Raw genomic sequence first — 24,800 nt, 5'->3', positions numbered from 1 at the left:
TCTTATGACATAGTTCCCCTCTTTTATAGGTGAGAAAACCAAAGTCCCGAAAGGCTAAAGACTCAGTGTAATTTCATGTAGTTAGTCTGTCTCCTTCGCCCGTTCCTTCATGAAGAAGCATTCTCCTCTCCCTGATTGAAGTGAAGCAGACTGCATGACCATTTTCCAGGAATGCTACATCAGGAATGCTCTTGGGGTGTTGGTATAGTTAATATTTCAGTTTTCTTTCATCTCTAAAATCCTATGACTCAGGAATTTTCAGTCCCTGACATTGGTTTAATGGGAATAGACCTATAAAACCTATCTTCTGTCATCCTTTTTTGGAAAAGATACATTCTAAATCCCTTATTAAGATGATTACAAATGATCCTTACAGTATTTCATGTGTTATCGGTCCCTGTAGTTCATATGTTATGAAGCTGTTCAGAGGACACAGCTTTGGAAATACGCATTCCAATAAAATGGACTTGATCCTAGCCAATAGGGGCTACATTTTTCAAACAAGGGCTACTCTGGGGGAAAAAAATGATAGTAGGCATAAGTTGTCACCTGACTCTAGAAGTCAGATGGATGAGGTACTTAGCCTTGCTGTCCTGACTGTGTTCCATGCTGAAGGTGGGTCCCTGTACACTGAGCCCCCCAGGGTCAGCTTCTGGGGCAGGCAGCCCACAGTCTGAAGCAGCTGCCGTTTTTCTTGGGTGATTCATGTGTGCAAGTGTCTCCTCCATAAGAACGTGGATCATCTTGTTCTTCTTCCCAGAGCCAGGCTCTTATCAGACCAGAAGGGTCTCCTCACAAATGTACCCAAGTTGGGAAGTTTGAGAATGATACGGGTAGTGGTTCACTCTGAGTACATAACTCTTTTGGTCTGTGGCATCGTCTATTTGGCTACACTGCTGTTTGTACTCAACGTAATTGGGCCTTTGAGTCCTGGAGCTAGCGTACATTTTGGTGTAACTTTGGAGATAATCTGAAAATGATCGTATAGCTCTATCTTCTCAGTTTAGATGGTTTGTGTAACTCTGTATTTCTCTTTCCCGTTGTGAAGTCATAGCCTTGAATTTGCACAAATACTTGTTCCTGTGTTTTAAATGCGTATTTTAAATAACATTTTGGCATGTGCTATGAAACTCCTCTCTACTCTACCCCTCACCCCCATGCCACCCTCGGTCAGAGGAGAGGTGACAACACTGTGTGAATGCGGGGAACATCTCAAACCAGTTCAAATTTTGTTGTTTTGTTTTTCTTTGTCCCTGCTTTGTTTTCCCAGGAAAAATATCACAGGTATCCTTCTCTTCTTTCATTTTCATTATACAAAATACATTGTTCCTTTATTGGGGAGGGGAGAGGAAAAAAGTGATATTTTCAAGTATCTTACAGGATGGAGATGCCATCAAAACATTTGACTGTGAAGTTGACGCTACTTTGGGATCATTTAACTCAGTCAGCCTCAAGTTTAAGAGACATGACTCAAAGAGAAGAATGATTCACTCAGTGTCAGACAGTACTTTTGTGGTAGAGATAGGCCAGACCCCATTCCCTACCATTGCATAGCCTTAAAATGTCATAGCTTCCGAGAAATCTTCCAAAATTGCGATCGAGACCAGACTGAGAATTCAGCCCCAGCAGGGCCTGAAGGATGCTGTCAGGGCACTGTGTCTGTTCCATAATCACAGTCCTGTCCCAGACCTCATGGATCTGGAACCCACAAGATGAAATCCTCAGTTAACTGCCATTGTTTTCTGCACTCAACCTTTAAAGATAAAGATGGAAAAGGTAAGAAAATAAATAAGGGATTTATTGAAAAAGCAATATCCTGTATGATTCCACTTACACGAGGTGCCTTGAGTCTTCAAATTGATAGAGACGGAAGGTAGAGTAGTGGTTGCCCGGGGCTGGGAGGAGGGGAGAATGGGGAGCTGTTGTTTCATGGGGACCGAGTCTTAGTTTGAGAAGATGAAACAAGTTCTGTGGGTGGGTGGTGGTGATGTTTGCACATAATGTGAATTCGTTTAATGCCACTGAACTGTACATTTAAAAATGGTTAAAAAGGTAAATGTTATGTATATTTTGCTACAATAAAAATAAGCGCCACCCTTGGTACAGTCTGGAATCTCCATACCCTTGTGTGTGCCTCCCCGGAACCAGGCAAGGGTGTCCTAAAGAACAGTAGTGACAAATTTAGACGAGCTTTTATTTGCCTCGCATTTTTTGTTTTCAAAGCATGTAATTTCACAGGCGTGATTGCAAAAAAGGCCTGACAGGTATCCTTATCTTTATTTTACAGATGAGTAAACTGAGGCTCAGAGTTACATAGCTGACAGAGTTGGTGTTAGAACCAGGGCTTCTGATTTGTGTGTTTGGAGCCACACAAGATCCAGTATAAAAAGTTTTAAATTGATGCTTAACGTATTATACTCACTCACCCTGGAAAGTTAGACTAATATATTTTTGAAAGATTTTCAACAACTTTGAATACTGAATTGGTTTGGAGGCGGTCTTTAACATGAAAGTAAAGTAACTTAGTTACCCCATTGTCTAAACATTCTGATTAACGGAGGTTTCACAGTGTAGTAATAATACTGACAGACACTGATCTAGGACCTTATTAGGTACCAGGTACTGTTCTAAGTGCCTAACTGTACTAACTCATTTAACAAAGTGTATTATTTATAATTTATAACAAAATTTATTGAGACTAGCATGTGCTAAACACTCTCCGGCGTGCTTTATACACTTCATCTCATTTAATCCACATGCCGACCTGAGTCAGCTATGGCTAGATCCTGGAGATAATTTGACGGGACACGGCCAGGACGCAAACCCAGGTCTGCCTACCTCTTCACTGCTCCTCAGACGGATGCTGCAGTGTGCATCATTCTAATCACTGTCATCTCTAAATATTAATCGTGTCATTCAGGTGGCTGGGGCATTGACTATGTGGATGCTGGTTGGCTCGTAGATTGCTTCTTGAGAGACTTCTAAGTTTCACCCTGAAATTCTGGCTGGAAATTTGATTCAGTTGCTGAAAGCGGAAGAAATACAGCTTTCGTGTTCATGCACAATTTGCTTTTTCATTTTCTTTTATTGTCCTGAGACTTACTGTAAATCACTTTCCCATCAGTCCTGGGGGTTCTGATTATGTTCCTGGGGTCCAGCTAAGAGCAAGGGCAGTAAATTCCTGCCACTTTGTTTGAAAATTTTTTTAGCCACAGTACATTAGCTGCTTTTGTTTGCTTTGCCACTGGTGGGGTGCGCATTTTTGTTTCAGGATTGGTGTTTCTTGAATGTCTCATTTGTGAATAATGTAGCATGCAAGATGGAATGATTGGAGATAAAGTAGGCAAGAGGGTGTCCTGTTGGCATCTGTAAGACTTCAAAGCATTTATAGCTAAAATGAGTTATCAAGTTGTCTCTCTGTCTCTCACATGCATGCACATGCACACACACACTCATTCCTGCGCTTTCCTCTTCGCTCCGTTCTACTCCATTTCCCCAAAAGCAATTGCAAGGTAATGACCAATACAGCGACTAATATCAGGTAACTACTGAGAAATGCCTTTTTTCAGGATTCTCTAGCATTTTTGTGTATTTGAAAGATTGATAGATAAAAGGGTCAGGGGACGTGTTTTATTGTAAGTTTCTGTTCCAAATTTCCTGACATTTTCAGTTAAAAAAAAAAAGAAAAGTAAAAGAAAACCTCTTAAAAGTCACAAATGGGGCTAATAAGAACCAGACCCTAAAGTGATTGTCAAAATGTCAAAAATAACTGCTTTTCCTTTATTCAGCATCATTAATCTTGAGGCACCTGCCTCTCCGTAGGATCTCCCTAATGGCTTGACTTGACTCTTGCTGGGCCATCCATAAACAGAGTGGCTTCTGAAGTGATACCCAAATCCTGCAAAGCTTTCAGGAATTGGTGTGGGAGTTCAGTGGAGACCTTTGTTTGTTTTTCAAATCACCCCTTTTGATAAAGAGGCGAGAAAGGAGGCTCTCTGTCATGGCCTGGCAACCCGGAGTTTGAGGCCTCTTCATGAGAGGGCTTTGTCATAATGTTCACAGGACCATCCCAAAGGTGCTAGAAAACAGTGATAATTGTGCAGGACCTAGATGAGCGTGAAAGTTAACTATCTTTCCTGAAATTTGTCAGAGTTTCTAGAGTGGCTTCGGAAGGGATTTTAGTGCCCATGAAGACAGAGCTTAAGTTGGAGAATTTTCATCCTTATCAAAAATCCGTACAATGGTTATTTATTGCATTTCCTTGGACTCTGTAACAGACACCTTTGAGGGAGGCTGCCTACTTTATAATAACCCCGTTGTCCCACAACTGCTCCCATGACCCGTGGTGATGGGCCCTCAGCAGCCGCGTTTATCTTGTGTGACCCTGCCCCTCTGGGGGGAGTTGACTGGACCAGGGGGAGGACACCTGGCCAACCAGAGTCTCTTTCCTGGGAATTTGGAATTGGGACTCAGCCAGCCACTCAGTGTTTGTGCGTTGCTGGGGGCCATGGAATGATCGTCTCTGCTGTGTGTGTAGAGGAGCCAGGAAAGCTGGTGTGCAAAACGAGGAGGTTGAAGCAGACTCGCGGAGAGAACCAGAGATTGGGGTGGAGGGAGAGTCCCGACCTGGTTCCCAGCGGCTTTCCAGTCTTGGTTCCCTTTCCTCCTGAGGCCTGGCCGGACTCCTTGCCAGAGTTCCACGAGAAACCCTGGCGTCCTATGATAAATTCCTCATCCGCCTCATTGTTCCTCCTCACCCTCTTAAACCAGCTTGAGTTAGCTTCTGTTACCTGCAGTCAGAGTCTTTACAAAGACAGGTTGACTCTCTCTCCAGTGTGTATTTGTTTGATTACGGAGATGGCCAAGTAAACCAACAGGTGAATGTTCATACTTACTTTTTGGTGCCCTAGAAGGTTTGAGTTGGGAGTGAACCTCAGAGATCTCTTAGTCCTATCCTCTCATTAGACAGATAAGGAAACTGCAAACTATAGATGCGAAGTGGTTTCCTCTAGGTCGTGTAGCTGGGACTTGATCCCTGGCCTTCTGGTTCTCAGGTCAACCTGTGCTCTTCCTAGGCTGGCTTCCTGGTGCCATCTATCCAACCATCCATCCATCCATCCAACAAATACATAGTGAGCCGTCTCCTGCTATATGACAGGACCCAGGATACATGCTCTCTGTGTTCAGTGAACTGCCTGTGTGGTAGGTAGGATCAAAGTTCTTCATGCTTATTTTCACTTCATTCCATGGGGTTTCCCATCTGAAAGGGCACTTTCCTCACCCATCATCAGAGCAGATTCATCCAGGAACCTCTCAGAGTATACCCCCCTCACATACTCCCTGTGCCTCTCTAGTGGTGCTCTTTTCTGATATCTGTAATAATCTCTGTTCATAGCCTATCTCCCGTGGAAGCCCCTTGAAAGCAGACACTGCTTGTGAATCATTGCCTTCACAGCTAGCACAGAATCTGTCACAAGGTACGTCTGCTATTCTGGAGAATTTATTTCGCTCCTTAGAATCCCGAATGGGGACTGCGTATCAGGTATCTGTTGCCAGGTAACAAACCCTCCAGACTTAGTGGCTTCAAACAACGATCATTTATTGTTGTCTCATGGTTCTGGGAGTTGGCTGGGCTCCGCTCCATGGCTCTTGCTCAGAGTCTCTCACGTGGTTGCAGTCAGATGGTGGCTGGGGCTGGGGTTGTCTTGAAGGCCTTGTCATTCACATGTCTGGTGTCTGGGCTGAGAGCACTCAAACAGCTGGCGCTCTGAGGGAGTCTCTTTCTTTCTTTCCATGGACTCCCCACGTGGTGGCCTCAGTGTGACTGGACTTCTTACATGGCAGCTGAAGGCTCCTGGAGAGACTGAGCCTAACCCAGCCTTAGAAGTCACCTCACATCGTGTCACTTCTGCAACATTCTGTTCCTCAGTTAGTCACAGAGGCTCTGCCAGGTGTCAGGGAAGGGGGCACAGACTCCACCTTTGATGAGAGGAGTGCCGAAGAATTTGCAGACATGTTTTTGCATCTCTGCTCTGTTCTTCTTCACATATGGGAGATATGAATACGTTGTCTCTGGCCTCAAGGAGGTTGTGTTTGGGTTGTGAGCCCTGGTTTTCAGCAACTGCTAGTTTCTGGCCTCTGACAGCTGCATCCTTCCCAACTACGGGGCTACCCCTCACCACAGTCACTCACATGCTTGGTGATCGTGCACTTGTGGACTCAGAGTTAGTGCGGGCAAGCAGGCAGGGCCAGGGTTCATTTCATCATGGGATTCTTGTGTTAGGCGCTCTGTAGGAGTGGACAGAAGACTCATATTTGGGCTCTGCCAAGAAAGCCTGAGAGACGTTTCTAGAAGTATATCTTAAGGAAATAATATAAAAGGGAAAAAGGAGTTAAGCATTATTTTTTGAGTAGAGAAATAGAAGGGGGACAAAATAGTCACCTGTTGGGGAATCCTTTCTTTGTGATCGCTAATAGAAATCCAGCATCAGAGATCTCTGCCTGCTCTCCCCTGGATTTCTGAGGTCATACCTACCTAGGGAAGAAGAAATAGGGATACAAAATGGGAACCCCAGCGAACTCTCCTCCCCATCACAGCTCCTCACCAGCTCTGTCCTCACTGCCCTGGTGGGTCAGCTCGCACTTCCTGAAGCCCAGCTCTGGGCACAGGTTTCCCGGCTCAGCACTGTGTGAAAACTCCCGTTGCTGGCCTGATGAGGGGCAGAGTCCCTCACTGCTGTCGAGGTCTCATTGACATATGTCGAGGTCTCATATGTCTTTCCTTGTTCTTGGCCTAGCCTGTCTTTCCACCCTTCTCGCCTGCTACTGGTTCATCCATAATCTTCCCCAAAATCAAATGGGGGTGATTTTTTCCATGTTGCTCCCACTACTCTAGACACTTGTGCCTTTGAGACTTTGCTCAAGCCATTCCTTGCCCTACAAAATACTACCTCCTCCACTTCCCCCTCCTGAAAGCAGACCCCCTTGAGCCGAGCTGGAGAGGTACAAGGGGAGGGGCTGGGAGCTTCCCGTGAGCCCGTTCTTCAAAAGTGTTCTCTTTAAACAAATGTTAGAGGTGCTATGTTAGCACGATGGTTGTTAAGACCATGATGAAAAGATGCCTCGTGGCTCCTCCACGTGGTTGCCTATGTGTGGTGCTGGGTTTTGTTGTCACAGCGATTAGGGGATGCCGTCGGCGTTTATCTGAGGCCTGGCAGAGGCCTAGGATATTAAACACCTTGCCACGTGTGGAGCGCTCCTGCGGGATGAAGAACTGTCCTGCCCGTGTGTCGGTAATGCCCCCACTGAGGAGCACAGTGAAGTGAGGGAGCTCGCAGTGGTCAGCAGATGGTCGTCAAGGGTGGCATCTTGTGTGCCCCACTCTCCCCACAGCGGCATAGCTGCTGCCCTCTGCCCTCCCTCTCTCCCAGGCTTGCTTTCTCTTATATTAGAACCTGGCCCTCAGGGGCCAGCCTGGTGACATAGTGGTTAAGTGCGTGCGCTGTGCTGCGGTGGCCCGGGGTTCACAGGTTCGGATCCCGGGTGCGTACCGATGCACTGCTTGTCAAGTAGAGGAAGTAGAGGAAGATGGGCATGGATCTTAGCCCAGGGCCAGTCTTCCTCAGCAACAAGAGGAGGATTGGCATCAGATGTAAGCTCAGGGCTAATCTTCCTCGCAAAAAAAAAAGAACCTGGCCCTCAGCCTCTGCTCTCCACTGGGGCCCGGCTCAGGCGCGGCCCTCTTCTCTCAAGCCTTCTCTGATTGCTACAGCCGGACATGCTCACCCCCGCCTGAGCAGAAAATAGCATTTTTTCTTGCATCTTCCCTTGTTCTGCTTATTTTTATTGGTTTCTTTTCCATCAATATTTTGTGAGGAGGGACGGGACAGCTACCTCCCCAGTGCCTGCATGGGTGTTTAACAAGTATTTGCTTATTTTTCTTCTGTTTCCCCCTCCTCCCCACTCCTCCCCTCTCCAAATGCCTGCGTTCCAGCAAGAGGACAGGAAGTTGGGATCCTCTCCCCCTCAGCTCTGCCCTGGGTCTTGCCCACTCTGCCTGATAAAAGCCAGGGGACCGCCTGGCCCCGCTGCCCCCGCCTCCCAGTCACCCCGGCCTGCCCTTGTTGATCTCGCCTCCACTTTCTCCTGAACTCCTTCAACACTCAACGTCTTGACCACACACTTAGCTTTTACTCTCACTCTGACTTGTACTTTCAGATTAGACCCCTGGGGTATCTCTTCTGCCCTTCAAGATCTTAAGGGGCTCCTGAAGGCCATATCTTCTTTAGAAGGCCATATCTTCTCCTTTCTAAAAATCCTACTAATTGCTAAGTGTCACCTCTGGCCCAGAAAGCAGGTTAAGTTTCCCACTTCTCGTGTTCTCTGTCACCCTGAACATACTCAGATCACACTCTATCGTGATGGTTTCTTTATCTGTTTGATTCCATAGCCAGGACGAGAGATCTCTGAGCACAGGCACTTAAATCCATTTGTTCATTGATTCATCAAACATTTCACACCTCTGTCCGCAGCAAGCCTGTGTTAGGTTTAAGGAGCCGTAACAATGAGAAAAGGGTGGTCGATCCCCAATATTCAGTCTGTGTGTTTAATTGATTGTTGCCTCTTGCTTCTAAGAAAATACTACCCAGTTGAGTTTTCATCTCCAGATTGCTTAGTACTTTTCTGTTTCCTTGAAAAAGCAGTAGAGCAGATAATCTCTAATTTGGGGGGAATTTGGTTCAAAATTTGAGGGTAAAACCACTCCATTCATAACAGAGAACATTCAGGTGACAGGGACTTTCCTGTTGCACTGCCCTGCTAATGGAAGATCTGAGATGGGACCAAGTCAGCAGATTCTCTCCAATTTTGAAATGCAAATCCTGCACAATGAATGGAGAAGAGAGGAAGGAATGGTTTATGTGCCCTTTCGTGTTCCCTGAAATTTATATTCTGGGAAAACCTGAAACTGGCATGTTGGCCTCGGTGAGATTGCGTTGGAAAGCTGACTGGCACACAAAGGGATACGGGTCCAGTTCGCTCAAGATGTGACTTTAGAAAACTGAGATGCTATAACTGTGTAGTCCCTATAGGAACAGAAATTCCTTGGCCAGAATGGCAAACTTCTATTTTGAAAGCCCGCAGGTTTCACTTAGAGCCATCAGATGCTTGAGAATTTATTGTGACTGGACCAGCCACTGCCTCAGAGTCAGGCCAGGGTAGTGAACACACAATGATGTCGTCATTGAAGGCCCTGAAGGTGGCTTGGTTCTTCCTCACACAGGGCTCCCTAACAGGGTTGAAAGCACAATTGTTGCCTTTGCACACGGCAGAAGCATCCCCAGGCTTCCATAGCAAGATCACGCGTCATGCTGACGCTCAGGCATCTCCCCTCCATGGTATCGAAATCTCAAGGATGACTTATGATGTGTTCTGTTTGCGTTGGCCCACAGCCCAAACCAGAACTATATCTCAGGCCTGGCCTTCTTGATATTATCTCCAGTCATTTAAAAAGTCTTTATACAGACCCGCTCATCCCGTCCTGCTAGAGTTACAGTCTTTCAGCGTTTTACAAAGGTTTATAACTCAACCATAAAGGAGAACACATTTTTCAGGTCGCAGTGTGGCATGCGGGGCCTAAGGCTGAGTCAAAAGCTCTGCTTTTTTGTGAAGTTAGGACCTCACTGTGTTACAGCGAAGCAAGGTAATAGCTGGTGGTTTTGCTGGTGTTATTTGGTTTGGTTTTGCAGGGCTGGGAAAAGCTGCTAGTGATGCCTTGGAATGTAGATGTACCCTAGATCCTAAGAATTCTTAGGCCCCTGGATTTACTTATCATCCTAGCGTTCAGCTGAAGTTGGGGGTTTAGTTTTAAAAAAATTACCATTTTAAAGTTAGCATGGATAAAGACCTAGGAAGTCAGAAACAAGATTGGGACTATTTCTGTAAGATGCAGAGACCAGTTCTCAAGCTAGAGACCTTGTGTCCTTGTTCAGTTAGAAGAGGTTGATTTATATCAAAATCAAGTCATTGTTCTGATGGTTGTATTTCTGCTCATCATTTCTAAGTATTTTTGTTATTTCTAAATTTAAATGAAACATACACAAATGATAAACATGAAGTAACAAAATGATACCCTCAATAATAAAAATGGTGGAAAAATTGTGGTAAAATAAATTGGATACTTAAATAAACCATGAAAGTCCACAAAAGTTCTTAACTAGAAAAAAAGTCGCTAGAGTAGCCTTGCTGATGGTTCCCAATGCTCCCATCAGATAACCTGCTCCCGGAGTGAAGAGAGGGGCAGGTGGAGGTCTCAGCATCTTGGTATGAGAATCCACGGGCTGTCATCCCGTGGATTCAGGTGAATTGGTCGTGGAAGAAGGTTCTTAATGACAGTAGGGTGTAAATAGTAAATTGAGAGGGGACAAGTTGGGAGTGGGGGCAGAAGTGTGTTGGAGAGAACTGGATTCCAATCCCAGTCCTGAGGAGCCCAGCAATGCTAAAACCTCGATCAGCATTGGTATCATCCTTAAAATGGGGTTAGAAAAGGCTATGTCCATCACCGTGTTCTAGAAAGGATAAAATGCGGTAGTGAGATATATATATATATATATAAAGTGCCTGATGGAATCAGTGCTCAGCACGTTAGTTCCCTTCTCCTCTCTCACCTTTATTAATTATAGCTGGGACTCAAGGCAATCTAGATGCTGGAGGCCAGCCATGCTCATTCTGTGTAGATCTTAAGAGGAATATATCGTTTCCCTGAACGTTTAAGCGTCCGTTTACATACAGTTGGCCTCCTCATAAAAATGACCTATGCTTTAAACAAGCCTCTAGCGAAGTTTTCTTAAACTCCTTTGAGTTGCTGTGTGCATTTACTGTGCTTCCTAAATAAGGAGAAACCTATAAAGGTGCTGTCTTTCCCCGTGAGTCCAGATTTATAGGGGGTTTTGCTCTAAGTGCACATTTGCAGAATCATTTCTGTGTATGTGCGTTTCCTCCCCAAAAAGGAGCCTCGCCATTGACCATGGGTTGTCTGTGGTGCTGTGGACACTCTTTGCACCCACTCTTGTTACTCAGAGCTCATTAGCCCGAGCGCAGCTTGATGCATTCATACCTGAGCTCTCAAGAAACTGTGAGCATTAGTCCAGGACCCAGCCCAGCGCAGCACTTCTTGTCTTTTGACTTTTAACCATCATGCCCCATGGTCTACAGCAGCTCTGTCCAGCCGGAAAATGGAGCCCTCTCTGGACCTGATCTCTCTGGACCTGGACCTGGACTTAGGTTTGAATCCTGGAGAGTTCCAGGCCGAAGTCTGGGTTGGAGATGGGCTTTCACTCTTATCAGTAACGTGACCTTAGGCGACTGGCTTAATGTCTCAACCTTGCTCTCTCCTCTCAACAGTGGGGACTGCAGTGGAGAATCCTGGAGATTTTCAAGCAGTAAAAACCGAGTGTAGCAGGAGGCCGGGCAAGCATCAGTGGTCGGGCAGTGGTTGCTATAATTTGTCTAGCTGAGTATTCTCCCATCTGACCTCACAGGAGAACCATTTGGGGAGCGTCTAAAAGCACTCACACCTGGGCGTCAGCCAGGATCAATTAAATCAGAATCCCTAGGGGGAGACCCAGGTTTCGTGGGTTTTTAATTATTCTCCAGGTGATAGTGATGTTCAGTGAGGGCTGAGAATCTCTGGCCCTAGCTAATTACAGCCCCTGTGGTGAATGCTTTTGATTCTCCAGAGCCGGCCTATCTCATGACCCCCACAACAACACGATGGGGTGAGTACAGTTATTAGCCCCACTTTACAGATGAGGAAACTGAGGCTTAGAGATGTTGAGTAACAGCAAGTGAGAGGTGGTGTTTAGATAGGAAGCCATGCCAGCTCCAGAGCCATGTTCTTGGTTACCTGGGCGTGGTCTGTTATCACGAGTAGTGCCCCCGTGAGGCTCTCCAGTGGGAACTCAGGTCCAGCAAGTGGGGTCATGCAGTGGTTGTGGGCTCCTCCAACACAGTCTGCTTACCAACCTCCTACTCCCCGTGTGCCCGGGCCTTCCCACGTCAGATAACCAACTATGGTTATTCAAAAGTCCCCTGCTCTTTCCATTGATTTTTATTAAATGCAGCCTGTGGATCCGACTCAGGAATGCACAAGCCGATTTAGATTATGTTTGCATTGAGTTTATTAAGATAAAAAATATTTCCAGAGATAGTAAGTCAGAAGTATTTATGGTGAAGTGTGCCGAAAGTGAACGCAGGTTGATAGCGTGAACAGAATGTTCTCTCAGAGTCAAATGCAATGACCTAACCGTGTTTGGCAGTCTTACTTTATGTTTAGCTAAGCATTTTATTTCATGTCAGGGACCTCCTCCCTCCTCTGAAAAGGATCAGTCCTGGAGGAGACCAGGATTTGGCATGTGCCTCTTTGATACCGAGACCCAGGCCCTGAACCTAATTGTGGCTGGCTCCCCGGCAGACTGGCTGGGTTGCCATGGCGAAGGACTGTTGCACTTTTTATATCTTAGTTTCTCTCACCTATCAAAATTGGAACATAACTCTGGGCCCCGCCTCCCTCCCTGAGGAGAGTGGGGGGGTACTTTGAAAATTAAGTAATAAATGTTGGGAGGGATTTGTGGATGTGACGTCTTGTCAGACGGGTAAGTAATAAATGGGGTGTCTCCAACGCTCATTTGCCTGAAATACACTTGAGCCTTCCATTTACTTAATCAGCCAGCATTTATTAAATGCCTACGAAGTTCACAGCAACACACGGAGTGCTGGGGGATACAGAAATGAAAAAAGGAGGAAATAGAGTCTCAATTCCCAGAGAGCTCATAAACTGACTTCTTTTTTCTAGCAGGTCACTTTTTGAGTTGGTGAAGGGTCAGTATGAACGATGCCTGTGCTGTGTTTGAAAAGCTTGTTCTCCGTGATGACTTCCAGTTATGTCCTAAATAACCAGTAGTGGTTTAGTTGTTCTCAGTTCCAGCGGGTATTGTCTCATGACGGATGGACTCATAGAAAGGGCAAGAATATTCCGTAGTCCTGGTGAGGGCTCGGGGGGACAGTGAAAGACTGCAGTCTGCGTTTCCTGGGAATGGTGCACTGGCGAATAATGTGGCCTCTTGTGTCCAGAGGTCTGGGATTGAGCCCTGGCTTTGCCACTCTCTGGCTGTGTGACTTTGGGCAATGACATCACCTCACTGTATCTCGTTTCATCATCTCAAGAATGAGGGTAATAACGTGTCTGCCTCATAGGATTGTTTTCAAGATTGAGTAAGTTAATGTGTGTAAGGTGCTTACAGTGGTGCCCGGCACCTTGTAAATGCTCAGAAGTTATATGATTCCCACTCCTGCGAGGATGGGGAGAGTGGTAGCACTAACAGAGGACTGGCCTTTCCTTTTCCTACATTATAAAAAACATCAAATCCTCTTTTATTTAGAGCCCCAAACTTTTGCCCAGATCTACCACAGTCACTTAGGATTGCCCCCAAATCCTAAGCTGCTGATTCAGAAATAGAAAACAGGTCAGACCAGCCTCTCTCTGGCTTCCGGTGCTCAGGGCCTGAGCGAAACTATTTGGTTCTGAGAGCCTCACAGCAGTCCAGAACCCAGGGGGGTGGCAGAAGCCGCTGTGGAACGTGATGGAAAGAACCCTGAGCCTGGAGCCCAACTCCGGGCTTTGCCTTGTATTACCTGGGATAATTCTGGGATGGGTCTTTAAGTCATCGGAACTGCAGTTTATCCCTCTGGATTGTTAAAAGCCACGGTAGGTAAAGGGGCCAGGGCCTCAGCGTGAATTAAGACGGTGGTGCCAAAGTGCGCTAGAAGCCCTCGCATTCTCCACCGCCTGCACTTGGAGTTCAAAGAAAGGCCAATTGCACTTAAGAATGTCTTTGATGAAGCAGTAAAAATTATTAACTTCATTAAATCTTGACCATTGGGTGCATATCTTTTTAATATTCTATATGGCAGAATGGGAGGTCTGCGTCAGCTCTCCAGCTGAATGCTGGCGTGCTGTGGTCATCACAACGGGCAGCACTGGAGTGGTGAGCTGGACTCGCCACTTTTTCACTTGCAAGAATGACCAACAGTCAAACTATGGTTAGTGATTCTTGAGTGTGATTGAAAATGAACAAAATGAGCCTGCCACTTCGAGGGATCAGGATATGGGATTAGTTGCCAATGATAAATTTTGAGCTTTCAAGCAAAAATTAGAATTTTGGAAAACTTTCAGCTGCCACCGTGAGCTTGGCAGCTGTCCAGTCTTCACGGATGAGATTGGCGGTGCTGTTAAGGAATGTGATGTTTCTACATTGTGTACTGAAATGTGTCTGCGTGTGGAAGGTCTCTGTAACCCCGTGAACGAATGTTTCCTAAATGGGCAATGCATGGTGCTGCCGAATCATAAGTGGGGAAAAGATCCATTCAAAGTGCAAGATAACCAAACCATTTTAATGTAACAGATTACGAAAAGTTAGTTGATTTGGTTTCAGATTTCATATCACAACTAACCTTTCAGAAACTACCACTTGTCAAATTTTGATGTCGTATCAAAGGGGAATATCCTAAATTATCTGAAAAGACTATTAAAATACCCCTCCCTTTTCCAACTGTGTGAGGCCAGATTTTCGTCATATACATTAACCCAAACAACACATCTTAACAGATTGAATGCAGAAAGAGGAGACTCCAGCTGTCTGCTCTTAAGCCAAATAATAGGTTTACAACAATATAAAACAGTCTTCTATTTGTGTGTTTCTGTAGAAAATATAGTTATTTTTCATTAAAATGTATGATTTATGCTAACAAGTAATGCTATTATTATTTATTTTTAAATAAATTAGTAAACAAATATTTTAAAATTTTTTCTTTGCAGTCCTCAATATTTTAAAGAGAGTATAAGCGTCCTGAAACCGAAAGGTTTGAGAACTTCTGTCCTAGAACATGGACTGTGGAGTCAAAATAATTTTTTTTAAAGACTTCATTTTTTTAGAGCAGTTTTAGGTTCACAGCAAAATTGAGAGGAAGATACACAGATTTGCTGTATACTCCCTGCTCCCACACATGCATAGCCTCTCCCATTAGGAACATCCCCACTAGGGTAGTACATCTGTTAAAATTGGCGAACCTACATTGACACGTTATTATCACCCAGAGTCCATAGTTTACATTATGGTCATTCTTGGTGTTGTACATTCTGTGGGTTTAGACAAATGTATAATGACATGTATCCACCATTATAATATCATACAGAGTCTTTTCACTGCCCTAAAAATCCTCTGTGCTCCACCTAGTCATCCCTCACCCCACCTCCCAACCCCCTGCATCCCTGGTGACCACTGATCTTTTTACTGTCTCCATAGTTTTGCCTTTTCCAGAATGTCATATAGTTGGAATCATACAGTATGGAGCCTTTTCACATTAGCTTCTTTCACTTAGTCATGTGCATTTAAGTTTCCTTTGTGTCTTTTCATGGCTTGATAGCTCATTTCCCTTTAGTGCTGAATAATATTTCATTGTCTGGATGGACCACAGTTTATCCATTTACCTACTGAAGGACATCTTGGTTGCTTCTAGGTTTTGACCATTATGGATAAAGGTACAAACATCTTTGTGCAGGGTTTTGTGGGGACATAAGTTTTCAGCTTCTTTGGATAAGTATCAAGGAGTGCAATGGCTGGATTACGTGGTAAGAGTATGTTTAGTTTTGTAAGAAACTGCCAAACTGTCTTCCAGAGTGGCTTCCCACCAGTAATGAATGAGCCTTCTCAATGTTCCACATCCTGATTAGCATTTGGTGTTGTCAGTGTTTTGAATTTGGGCCATTCTAATAGGTCTGTAATGGTATCTTATTGTTGTTTTAATTTCCATTTCTTGATGATATATGATGTGGAGCATCTTTTCATATGTTTATTTGCCATTTTTGTATCTTCTTTGGTGAGGTGTCTGTTCAAGTCTTCACCTATTTTTTAATTGGATTGTTTGTTTTCTTGTTGTTGAGTGTTAAGGAGTCTTTGTATATTTTGGATAACAGTCCTTTATCAGATATGTCTTTTGCAAATATTTTCTCCCAATCTGTGACTTTTCTCATTCTCTTGATGTTGCCTTTTGCAGAGCAGAAGTTTTTAATTTTAATGAAGTCCAGCTTATCAATTATTTCTTTCATGGATCGTGTCTTTGGTGGTGTAGCTAAAAAGTTATCGCCATACTCAAGGTCATCTAGGTTTTCTCCAATGTCATCCTCCAGGAGTTTTATAGTTTTGCATTTTACATTTAAGTCTGTGATCCATTTTGAGTTAATCTTTGTGAAGAGTGTAAGGTCTTTTGCACGTGGATGTCCAGTTGTTCCAGCACCATTTGTTGATGAGACTATCTTTGTTTCTTTGTGTTGCTTTTGCTCCTTTGTCAAAGACCATTTGACCATAAATACGGTCTATGTGGGTCTATTTCTGGGCTCTCTATTCTGTTCCATTGATCTGTCTGTTCTTTCTCCAGTACCACACTGTCTTGATTTCTGTAGCTTTCAATACATCCAACTTTGTCAATCCTCCGACTTTGTTCTTCTCTTTCACTGTTGTGTTGGCTGTTCTGGGTGTTTTGCCTCTCTGTAGAGACTTTAGAATCAGTTTGTCAATATCCACAAAATATCTTGCTGGGATTTTGAATGGGATTGCATTGAATCAATAATTTGCTTTGAGTCTCACTTCTGCTTATAGTGTGTGTGATCCTGGAGAGCTTTCTTACCCTCTCTGTGCCTTAGGTTCTCACGTGTAAAATGGGGATAATAATAATAGTTTGTAACAACACCTGCCATGGGAATAAGTACCATTTAGGTGTTAGCTGTTATCATTGTTGATATTGTATCGTCATCGTGGCTGTCATCGTCATCGTCATCGTTAGTAGTAGTACCCCTGGGAGACATAGTTCATTCAGGGACACAGAGCTGGAGGGGGAGTCAGCAGAATTGGAATTTTTTTCTTTCTCAAAGCAGATTATACGCCACCTCCCACGCGCCATTCTGCCGTTTCTCAACATTTGCGGTTTAGGGAAGAAGGGAAAGAAGGGTGAGAAAGCTTCCACAGCTCGAGCACACGTTGTGTGATTCAAGAGGTGTTGAATCAAGGCACTGAGAAGAGTACAAATAGCCAGGTTGACGTGAGGAGGCCAGATTCCTCTGTCTGGCGTTCAATCTCAGTCGGTACCCGCTGTCTGCCGTCCAGTGCTTCAGTGGCCGCCTGTGTGGAAACGTGAACTCCAGGAGGAGCAGACCCCACAGGCCCTTGTAAGAGATCATGAATCCAAAGCCCCAGGAGGCAGAGTGACCGCCTGGCGCACGCAGCCAGCTGGTGGCAGGACCGGCGTCGGGTCCGCTTTGCAGACTTGCTCCCCGCCGGCCTCTTCACTGGGATGCCCGGCTGTCCCTGAGAGAACGACTAGGCCAGAAGCTGCAGTGGCCACAGCAGCTTTGGGTGTGCAGGAGAGAGTGGGCCCCCGAGCGTGGCCCACGAGGCTGCTGCAGAAGGATGCGGCTGGTTCTGGGAAGAGAGTGGATCGTGCCCAGGGGCTGTTAGCAGCAAGACTGATAGCAGTCATACAGACGTGCGTTTCATCTTATTTCCTTCGTGCCCAGGGGCTTGTTAGCAGCAAGACTGATAGCAATCGTACGTGCGTTTCATCTTATTTCCTTCCAGTCACAAAATGCTTTCGTGTTGTTTAGGCCAAATATTGTTCTGCTGCTTCCTGTCTTTGCCAAACTGAGGACCAGACCACGTGCTTGTTCTGCTTCCTAAGTGAGCAGCTATAGTGGCAAACAAATTTGAACAGTATTCTTTTTTTTTTTAATTTTTTGTTTATTGCAGTAACATTGGTTTATAACATTGTATAAATTTCAGGTGTACATCATTATACTTCTATTTCTGCATAGATTACATCATGTTCACTACATTACTCTTTATCAGCAAAAAGTTAAAAACCAAATTCCCTGTGTTTGTGGCAGGGCTCCTTTTCCAGTAAACACAAAGATTGTTTACATTTCCTTTGTTCCCTCTGGAAGCACACTGCTTGGGCCAGCTCCTGCACTGACTTCAAGACTGCCTGTAACCCTCATTTGGTTTTTAGGTAGATGGGATACAGAGCTTCACGGACAGATTAACCACTCTCGCTTGCAATGGATTAGTGATGTGATCGTGGGCAAGGGGCCTCACCCCTCAGGTCTCCGTTCTGCAAAGTCAGGACTGCCCTCTGCCGGGAAACCCCTCAGCTGGATGGATAATCATTCCCTACATTTAGGAATAAGATATTTGTGAGAAAAACAAAAGGAAAAAATAGCTAATACAATAACAGAAACTCTCACATGCTGCTTGCTCTGTGCCAGACCCTATTCAGAGCACTTTCCATGGATCAATTCATTTCATCCTCACAATGGCCCTACGAGGAAGATACAATTACTATACTGATCTCACCACCGATGACAAAACAGACACAGAGAGGTTAAATAACTTGCCCAAGGCCACACAGCTGCTAAGTAGCAGAAGCAGGATGTGAATTCAGGCGTTCTGGCTCCAGTGTCTGTGAGGGTTGATTTCATACAGTGGATCAGCCCAGACTAACTTGTTTTTAATAGATTTGTACACATTCAGAGCATAGTTGAAATACTCCCCCAGTCTCTCAGCTAATTTATGTTCCTAGAAGAAAACACTGGAAGCACAGTGTGTCTGTGATTGTGGTATCAAGCAGAGTAACTGGGGTTTGGAGGCAAAAAATGTAGTTTGAAAGTTCCAGCTCACGCTTTTATGTTCTATGTCGTGTGGGCCCAGCCACAGAGCTTGCTGGGACTGGAGCAGCAACCACCTGTGGGAGACAAGCAGAGAGACAGTGGAAGCGACTTTTTCGTTTTTGACTGAAACTCAGCGGATGGTGTTAGCCCCTGAGCAGGGCCTGGCAGCCGTCATCCTGGCCTCTGGGAGTGGGCTCCACGTTAGCTGGCTTGGATATTTAAAGACGGTAGAATCTGGGAGAGGAGAGCAGGGCTGTGGGGGTACCTGGGGGATCACACCCGTTGCCACCTGTTGACTCTGTCATGGTTCCATGGAAACCCCTCCAACTCAAAGCCGGGCCCATGCTGCTGGAAGGGCGGGAAACAGATGTAGCCTCAAGGAGAAGGGTCTGCCAGGGAATAGGCAGGGGACCTGGATCCCAGCTTTTCAGGGCAGATGTTCCCTGGCCTCTGGAGGGAAACCCGACACCAGCTAGAATGCATGGCTCAGGCTCAGACCCCTTAGCCAGACAATCCTGGCTGGAGTCAGGGGGTGACCACAGCCCTGTGGGGGGGGTGTGTCCAGGGCTCACCATGGTTTAGGGAAGAAATTCTAATTCTGTCCCCACCCCTCACTGGGGCTCAGCGACCAAAGCAGTCTGGTGGAGTGGAAAGAGCTAGGTTTTGGGGCCAGAGAGTTCCGAATTGGACCTCAGCTCAGCCACGTGGCCTCGGACAGGTCACTTGGCCTCCCTGATCCGAGGTCTCCTCCTTGTAAAGCAGCGATAGCAGCTCCTCCCTGGCGGGTTCTTACACAGGTGAGCACTGAAGCAAAGCCCCTGGCATGTGGGAGGACCAGTCCACCTGCTCTGACCACCGTCTTGGCCAGCTAGCTCCGCTGGACCTTGTTCTGGCGTTTGGCTGAGCTTGAGGATTGGAGGCCGTGAGTGCTGGAAGCTTTGGGCACAGTGGACAGCTTCCTGTATGATCATGGGACGAGTCAGCGAAGCTCTGAGACACAACCTTCTCGTCTGCAGCTGGGGGTCATGACGATGAATGTGCCTTCCTGCTTCTCCAGGTCCTGAGAGGGTGACAGGAGACGGAGTCACCTGAAAACCATCGTATGGAAGTTGTTGTTATAAAAATAATAGCAATAACATTGATTAATATTTAATATTACTTTTTGCCAAACACTAGTTTTAAGTGCTTTCCGTGTCTCACCCAATTTAATTTTAATCATCCAGCAGCTTTGCCAGGTAGAATCCTGTTTATTATTCCTACTTTTCAGTTAGGTAAACTGAGGTACAGAGAGGTTAAGTATGCCCAAGGTCACACAAGTGGGTGGGAGCAGACCTGGGATTCAAACCTAGTCAATCAAATTCCAGAACCTGCCCAGTGGAGTATTAATCACTGTGTTCATATTGGCATCACTCGTTCCGTGATTCTTTTCCACAGAGGGTGTCTAGTTAGCCACTCTCTAGGTCTGAGATGGGGCTATAAAGCCATGATAACAGCTCCGTGAAGCCACCTGTGAGTTTGTCTCTCTACTCTCTGGGCGTCCCTCAAATACCTTAGGACACACATGCTTAGATCTGTGAGCAAACGTGTCCAGGGACTGAGTGTGTATGTAGATAGATCATAGAAACACGTGCAAAGACCGGAATACGAAAGCAGAGAAGCAGGGCGCTCGCAGAATCGTCGATGGGCTCGTGGTTCTGTTGTGAAGGGTAGCTATCCATTGGCTTAAGTGAGATGACGTGTCATTGTGGTAACAGGGAGTGATGGTGGTGATCTGTTTTCTGCCACACCTGCCGTTTGCACCTGTGACACACTCCTGTGGGGCTACCCAGATTTTGACAGTATGTCTCCTCAATTTTTTGTGGAAAAAGAAACAAGCAATCATTTATTTTTAACATTTATAAAAGCATTTTACAGGCTTTTGGGTGGTTAGATTAGCCGGCTAGATGTCTCAAAAAAAGGTTATTTTTCAACAAAGTTCCGTTAAACTCAACAAATTGACTGCACTCTGCCTGTGCTGTCAATGCAGTAGCTACTAGGGGCATATGGCTATTTAAATTTAAATTTAAAAATTCCTTCCTCAGTCACTCTAGCCACATTTCATGTGCTCAGTAGCTCAGCCTGTGGCTAGTGGCTACCAATTAGACAATGCAGATTACAAAACATTTCCGTCATTGCTAGATGAGAGAAGGTAGGATACACTGAGGATGCAGTGATGACCAGAACATTCTAGATGCCTGCCCTTATGGTCTCATAGTCCTGCAGAGAAGACAGCAGCTTAACAAACCATTCCCGGTTGGGGGCCAAGGAAGGACAGAGGGCGATGGGAGGGTATGGTGGGGGAATCTATCCAAGAATAAGGGTCAGGGAACATGAAATTGAAGAAAACTCCATATACGTGAGTAACAGACCAGTTTATAAAAATATATTAAACTTAATTTTTAAAAAATAAATTATTTTCTCTGCAACAAGATTCCACAACTAATATCAATATGTTTAAAATATTATATTATTGAAGAATAAGCTTAAATAAAATTTATTTCATTGTTAAAATATTTAAGGTAATAAATCTCAAAAGAAGCCAAATGCAAAATGCACATACAGTATGATTCCATTTATATGAAATTCTAGAACAGGCAGAATTAGTCTATGATGATAGATGTCAGAGCTGTGGTTGTCTGGAATGGGGAGCAGGGATTGATGACAGAGTATCTTGGGATACTTTCTGGAATGTTGGTGATGTTCTCTATCTTGATCAGGGCATTGGTTACACGTGTATACTCATTTGTCCATACCGGTGGAACTGTGTAACTAAGATCAGTACATTTCCTAGAATGTAAATTACATCTCAACTAAAAATGGAATGCAGAGAGTTCTGTATTGTAACGGGTTATGGTTGCTTTGAGTAACACTGTGGAATCCTCATTTCCTCACCCCTCTGTCTGCTAGCACCCCTGCCTTCATAACCCTCGTACCATCACTGGCAGGAAGATTGCCGGCGTCCTTCCTCATCTTGTGCCATGCGGATATAAATATGTTGCTCCTACTTTTCTAGTTTTCCATGCTTTCTTTCTTTTCAAAAGTGGACAAGCTGGAATTATCTTTGTCAAAATGTTAGGAATGGTCTTATTTTGGGGTGGAGAGATTTGAGGTGAATTTTACTTTTTCTTCTTCACTATAGTGTTTGAGTCTGTGACAAGGAGCATGTATTTTTTTTATACTCTGAAACAGAGAAACTCGTTTGTCTTGGCTTAGAAAGTACATTTCTCCATGGGTACTAATAGTCATTTGAAAACTTAGGGTTTTACACTATGGTTAGTAACAAATTCCCTTCCAGGCAGCAGCTCTGCGGGCAATTGTTTGGTAGTCGTGGGGTCTCGGTAAGTGTATGATTTCATGCCTCGTCTGTCTCCACCATGTGCTCCTGTTCAGTCTCTCTGTGGTCCTGGGGCACACTGGAGTAGATCGGGTGGCTTGGAGGTCCTCTCCAGCTGTCTGCCCCTCTCACCTGCCTCCTTGGCCCTGTACTCGCAGATTCTTTCCTGAGCCTGGATGAGCCCATGAATAACATCACCACGTCCCTGGGGCAGACGGCTGAGCTGCACTGCAGAGTCTCTGGGAATCCGCCTCCCACCATCCGCTGGTTCAAAAATGACGCACCTGTGGTCCAGGAGCCCCGGAGGATCTCCTTTCGGGCAACCAACTACGGTTCTCGGCTGCGGATTAGAAACCTCGACACCACAGACACAGGCTACTTCCAGTGCGTGGCTACGAACGGCAAGAAGGTGGTTTCCACCACTGGAGTCTTGTTTGTCAAGTTTGGTAAGCAGGCTCCTCTGGGATGGCCTGTGGCCCTCAGACTCCATGGGGGTGAGGAGGGAGGGAATCAGCACATACCGAGACCTGACCATGGGTCCAGCAACATAAAGCTGGGGCACTTGTACCCATTTTGCATATGAGTAAACCAAGGCCCGGTAGTTAGGTCCCTTGCTCATACCAGCAGAGCAGGAGTGGATTCCAGACCCATTCGACCCTGTAGCCCTGGTCTAAACCACCAGGCCAGCGAGAGGGAAGATGGGGAGATTCCCAGCGTGCCCTTCTGCCCAGCTGCATCAGAGACCCTGCTGTGGGTCTGCAGTCATTGTCCGTGCGGTCACCCAGCCTCCCATCGGAAACTCCCTGCCCGGTGTGAGTGTGCCTGCCCTCTTGACTCATTTTTCAGCGCATATCTTAGCATTTTCAGGCCCTGAACTGTGGGTGTAGGCAGATTCTCACGGGTATGTTTTTTTTGTGGAGGTGGTTTGGAGGAACTGAAGCAAAATAATAAATCCCAGAAAAATAAATGTCCACCTCCTGGTGGTTGAGAACGTTAATCTGTAATGGTGTGACTGTACCCACGCTCACCCTCCGATAACCCAGGCTGACTGTTCCTTTGTTTTCCTTTCATTTCTTCAGGCCCCCCTCCCACCGCGAGTCCAGGATCCTCGTAAGTACTTTTATCTCCTTGCTTGTCATTTCTAAGTGTTTCTCCAGAAGTTTCTAGGGCAAGGCAGTATTGTCCTCTGCTTGGGCCAGAACGCTGTTTCCAGATCTCATTCCATCTCGCTTTTTCTCTGATAGGAAGATTCAGAAGAGACCAGCATTGGCGGTATTCTCAGCGCGGTGACATTGATTGTGAACAATCAAAGCAAATACCTACTTACGTTTACTATTTTAAAATTAATCTAACATTTGACCAAACACTGGATTTTGTCAAATCAAACAAAAAATGGAACAGTGCTGTCTCAGGAAACAGTCCTCTAGCCTCCAGCTTAAAAGGGTCTGTTCTGCGTTTCTGCAGCATTTCTGATGCTTTAGTTATTGAACAGCTCAACAATGGGGTGATCACTTTATTTTTATTCCCGTTAAAGAACTCAGAGGCAGAAGTTCTGACTTACAAAGGAGGAGAAATCCCAGTGCCTGGATTGAGAGTTACTTGGAAGTTAGATTCATTTCGAGTCCCTTGCTACAGAGTCTCAAGATCCATTTTCTTTAACGGACACTATTGTTGATGTGTTTGTGCTTTATTCTGGCCAAGGGATTCTCTTCTTTTGCTCTAGGAGCATCCACTTGGGGCATTTTTCTTTCTGCATATTTTTATTTGGAGGAAAGACCCATTTGTTAAAATCCTTGCTTTGCAAGACAATACATCCCATATTTTGTAGACTTACAAAGAAAAATTCCCCAGGCTCTACCAGGAGAGCATCACAATGTCTCACCTAGACTATACCCGCGGCACACAGAACGGCCATGTAATGTGCTCTAATCCCCTCTGTGCAGCTTAATTACAGTGTGGGATATTTTAGTATCTTTGTGTGTGCCTGGAGGCCCCAGGGCCCACAGTCCCATTAATAAAACAGGTGATGGGTAAATCTAAACACTGGCCTTCAGCCCCACTGTTCTGTCTTCTCATCAGCCAGTTAAAGGCTGTAGCAGAGTCTTTAAAATCCCCCAAGTGCTAATTGCATTCCACTTGCCCAGATAGAAAATGCTGATTGGTCTGAAAATAGATCAGGAGTTTGGTCCCTCTGCCTTGCATTTCTTGAAGTTAATCTTTTTTTTTTTTTTAATGATCTCACTATTGGTTAATATGTGGAATCCTTTTGAAGTCTTATTTAAACAAAGATGAAAACTTTTGTTACTTCCTGTAAAAATGCTTCCCACCTGGCCCTTATTTGTTCCTGTTAATCTGTGTTTCAAATGTGGCTGATAATCTGCACCCTGGGTGATTAATGTGGCTCCCTAATCTGCCTTTCCTGTTAAGCGCTGGGCTGTTGACTTTCTGCGTGTTGTGTTTCCAACAGAGAGTTCCTTTTTGTGTTATCAAAATTATTTTTAAACACTTATGCATCCTTTCTCCTTGAAGTTTTCATTCTTTCTTTGCTGCCATCTTTCTGATGAGCCCGGGCTGAGTCTCTCATGGTTTTTGATTTTTTGCAAAGATAGTATACCCCTTTCGTGAGCTGATGTGTATGGAGAGGGTATTGAAGTT

The 24,800-nt window shown here is 45.2% G+C and overlaps 1 protein-coding gene across 1 annotated transcript in view; it reads left to right on the top strand.

The window, feature by feature from the left end:
* The window catches only part of ROR1 (ROR family WNT receptor 1), a 375,729-nt gene that overhangs the window by 232,722 nt on the left and 118,207 nt on the right, over positions 1-24,800 (top strand). The window contains exons 3-4 of the mRNA XM_087449539.1: positions 22,304-22,591; positions 23,225-23,255. Coding sequence (XP_087305665.1) covers positions 22,304-22,591; positions 23,225-23,255 — 319 coding nt within the window. The remainder of the gene's footprint in view (positions 1-22,303; positions 22,592-23,224; positions 23,256-24,800) is intronic.

This window comes from Ceratotherium simum, chromosome 2 (assembly GCF_057802395.1).
Source record: "Ceratotherium simum simum isolate JZ-2026a chromosome 2, ASM5780239v1, whole genome shotgun sequence".
NCBI lineage: Eukaryota > Metazoa > Chordata > Mammalia > Perissodactyla > Rhinocerotidae > Ceratotherium > Ceratotherium simum.
Note: the sequence above shows the minus strand (reverse complement) of the source record. Positions and strands in the feature narration are given on the sequence as shown.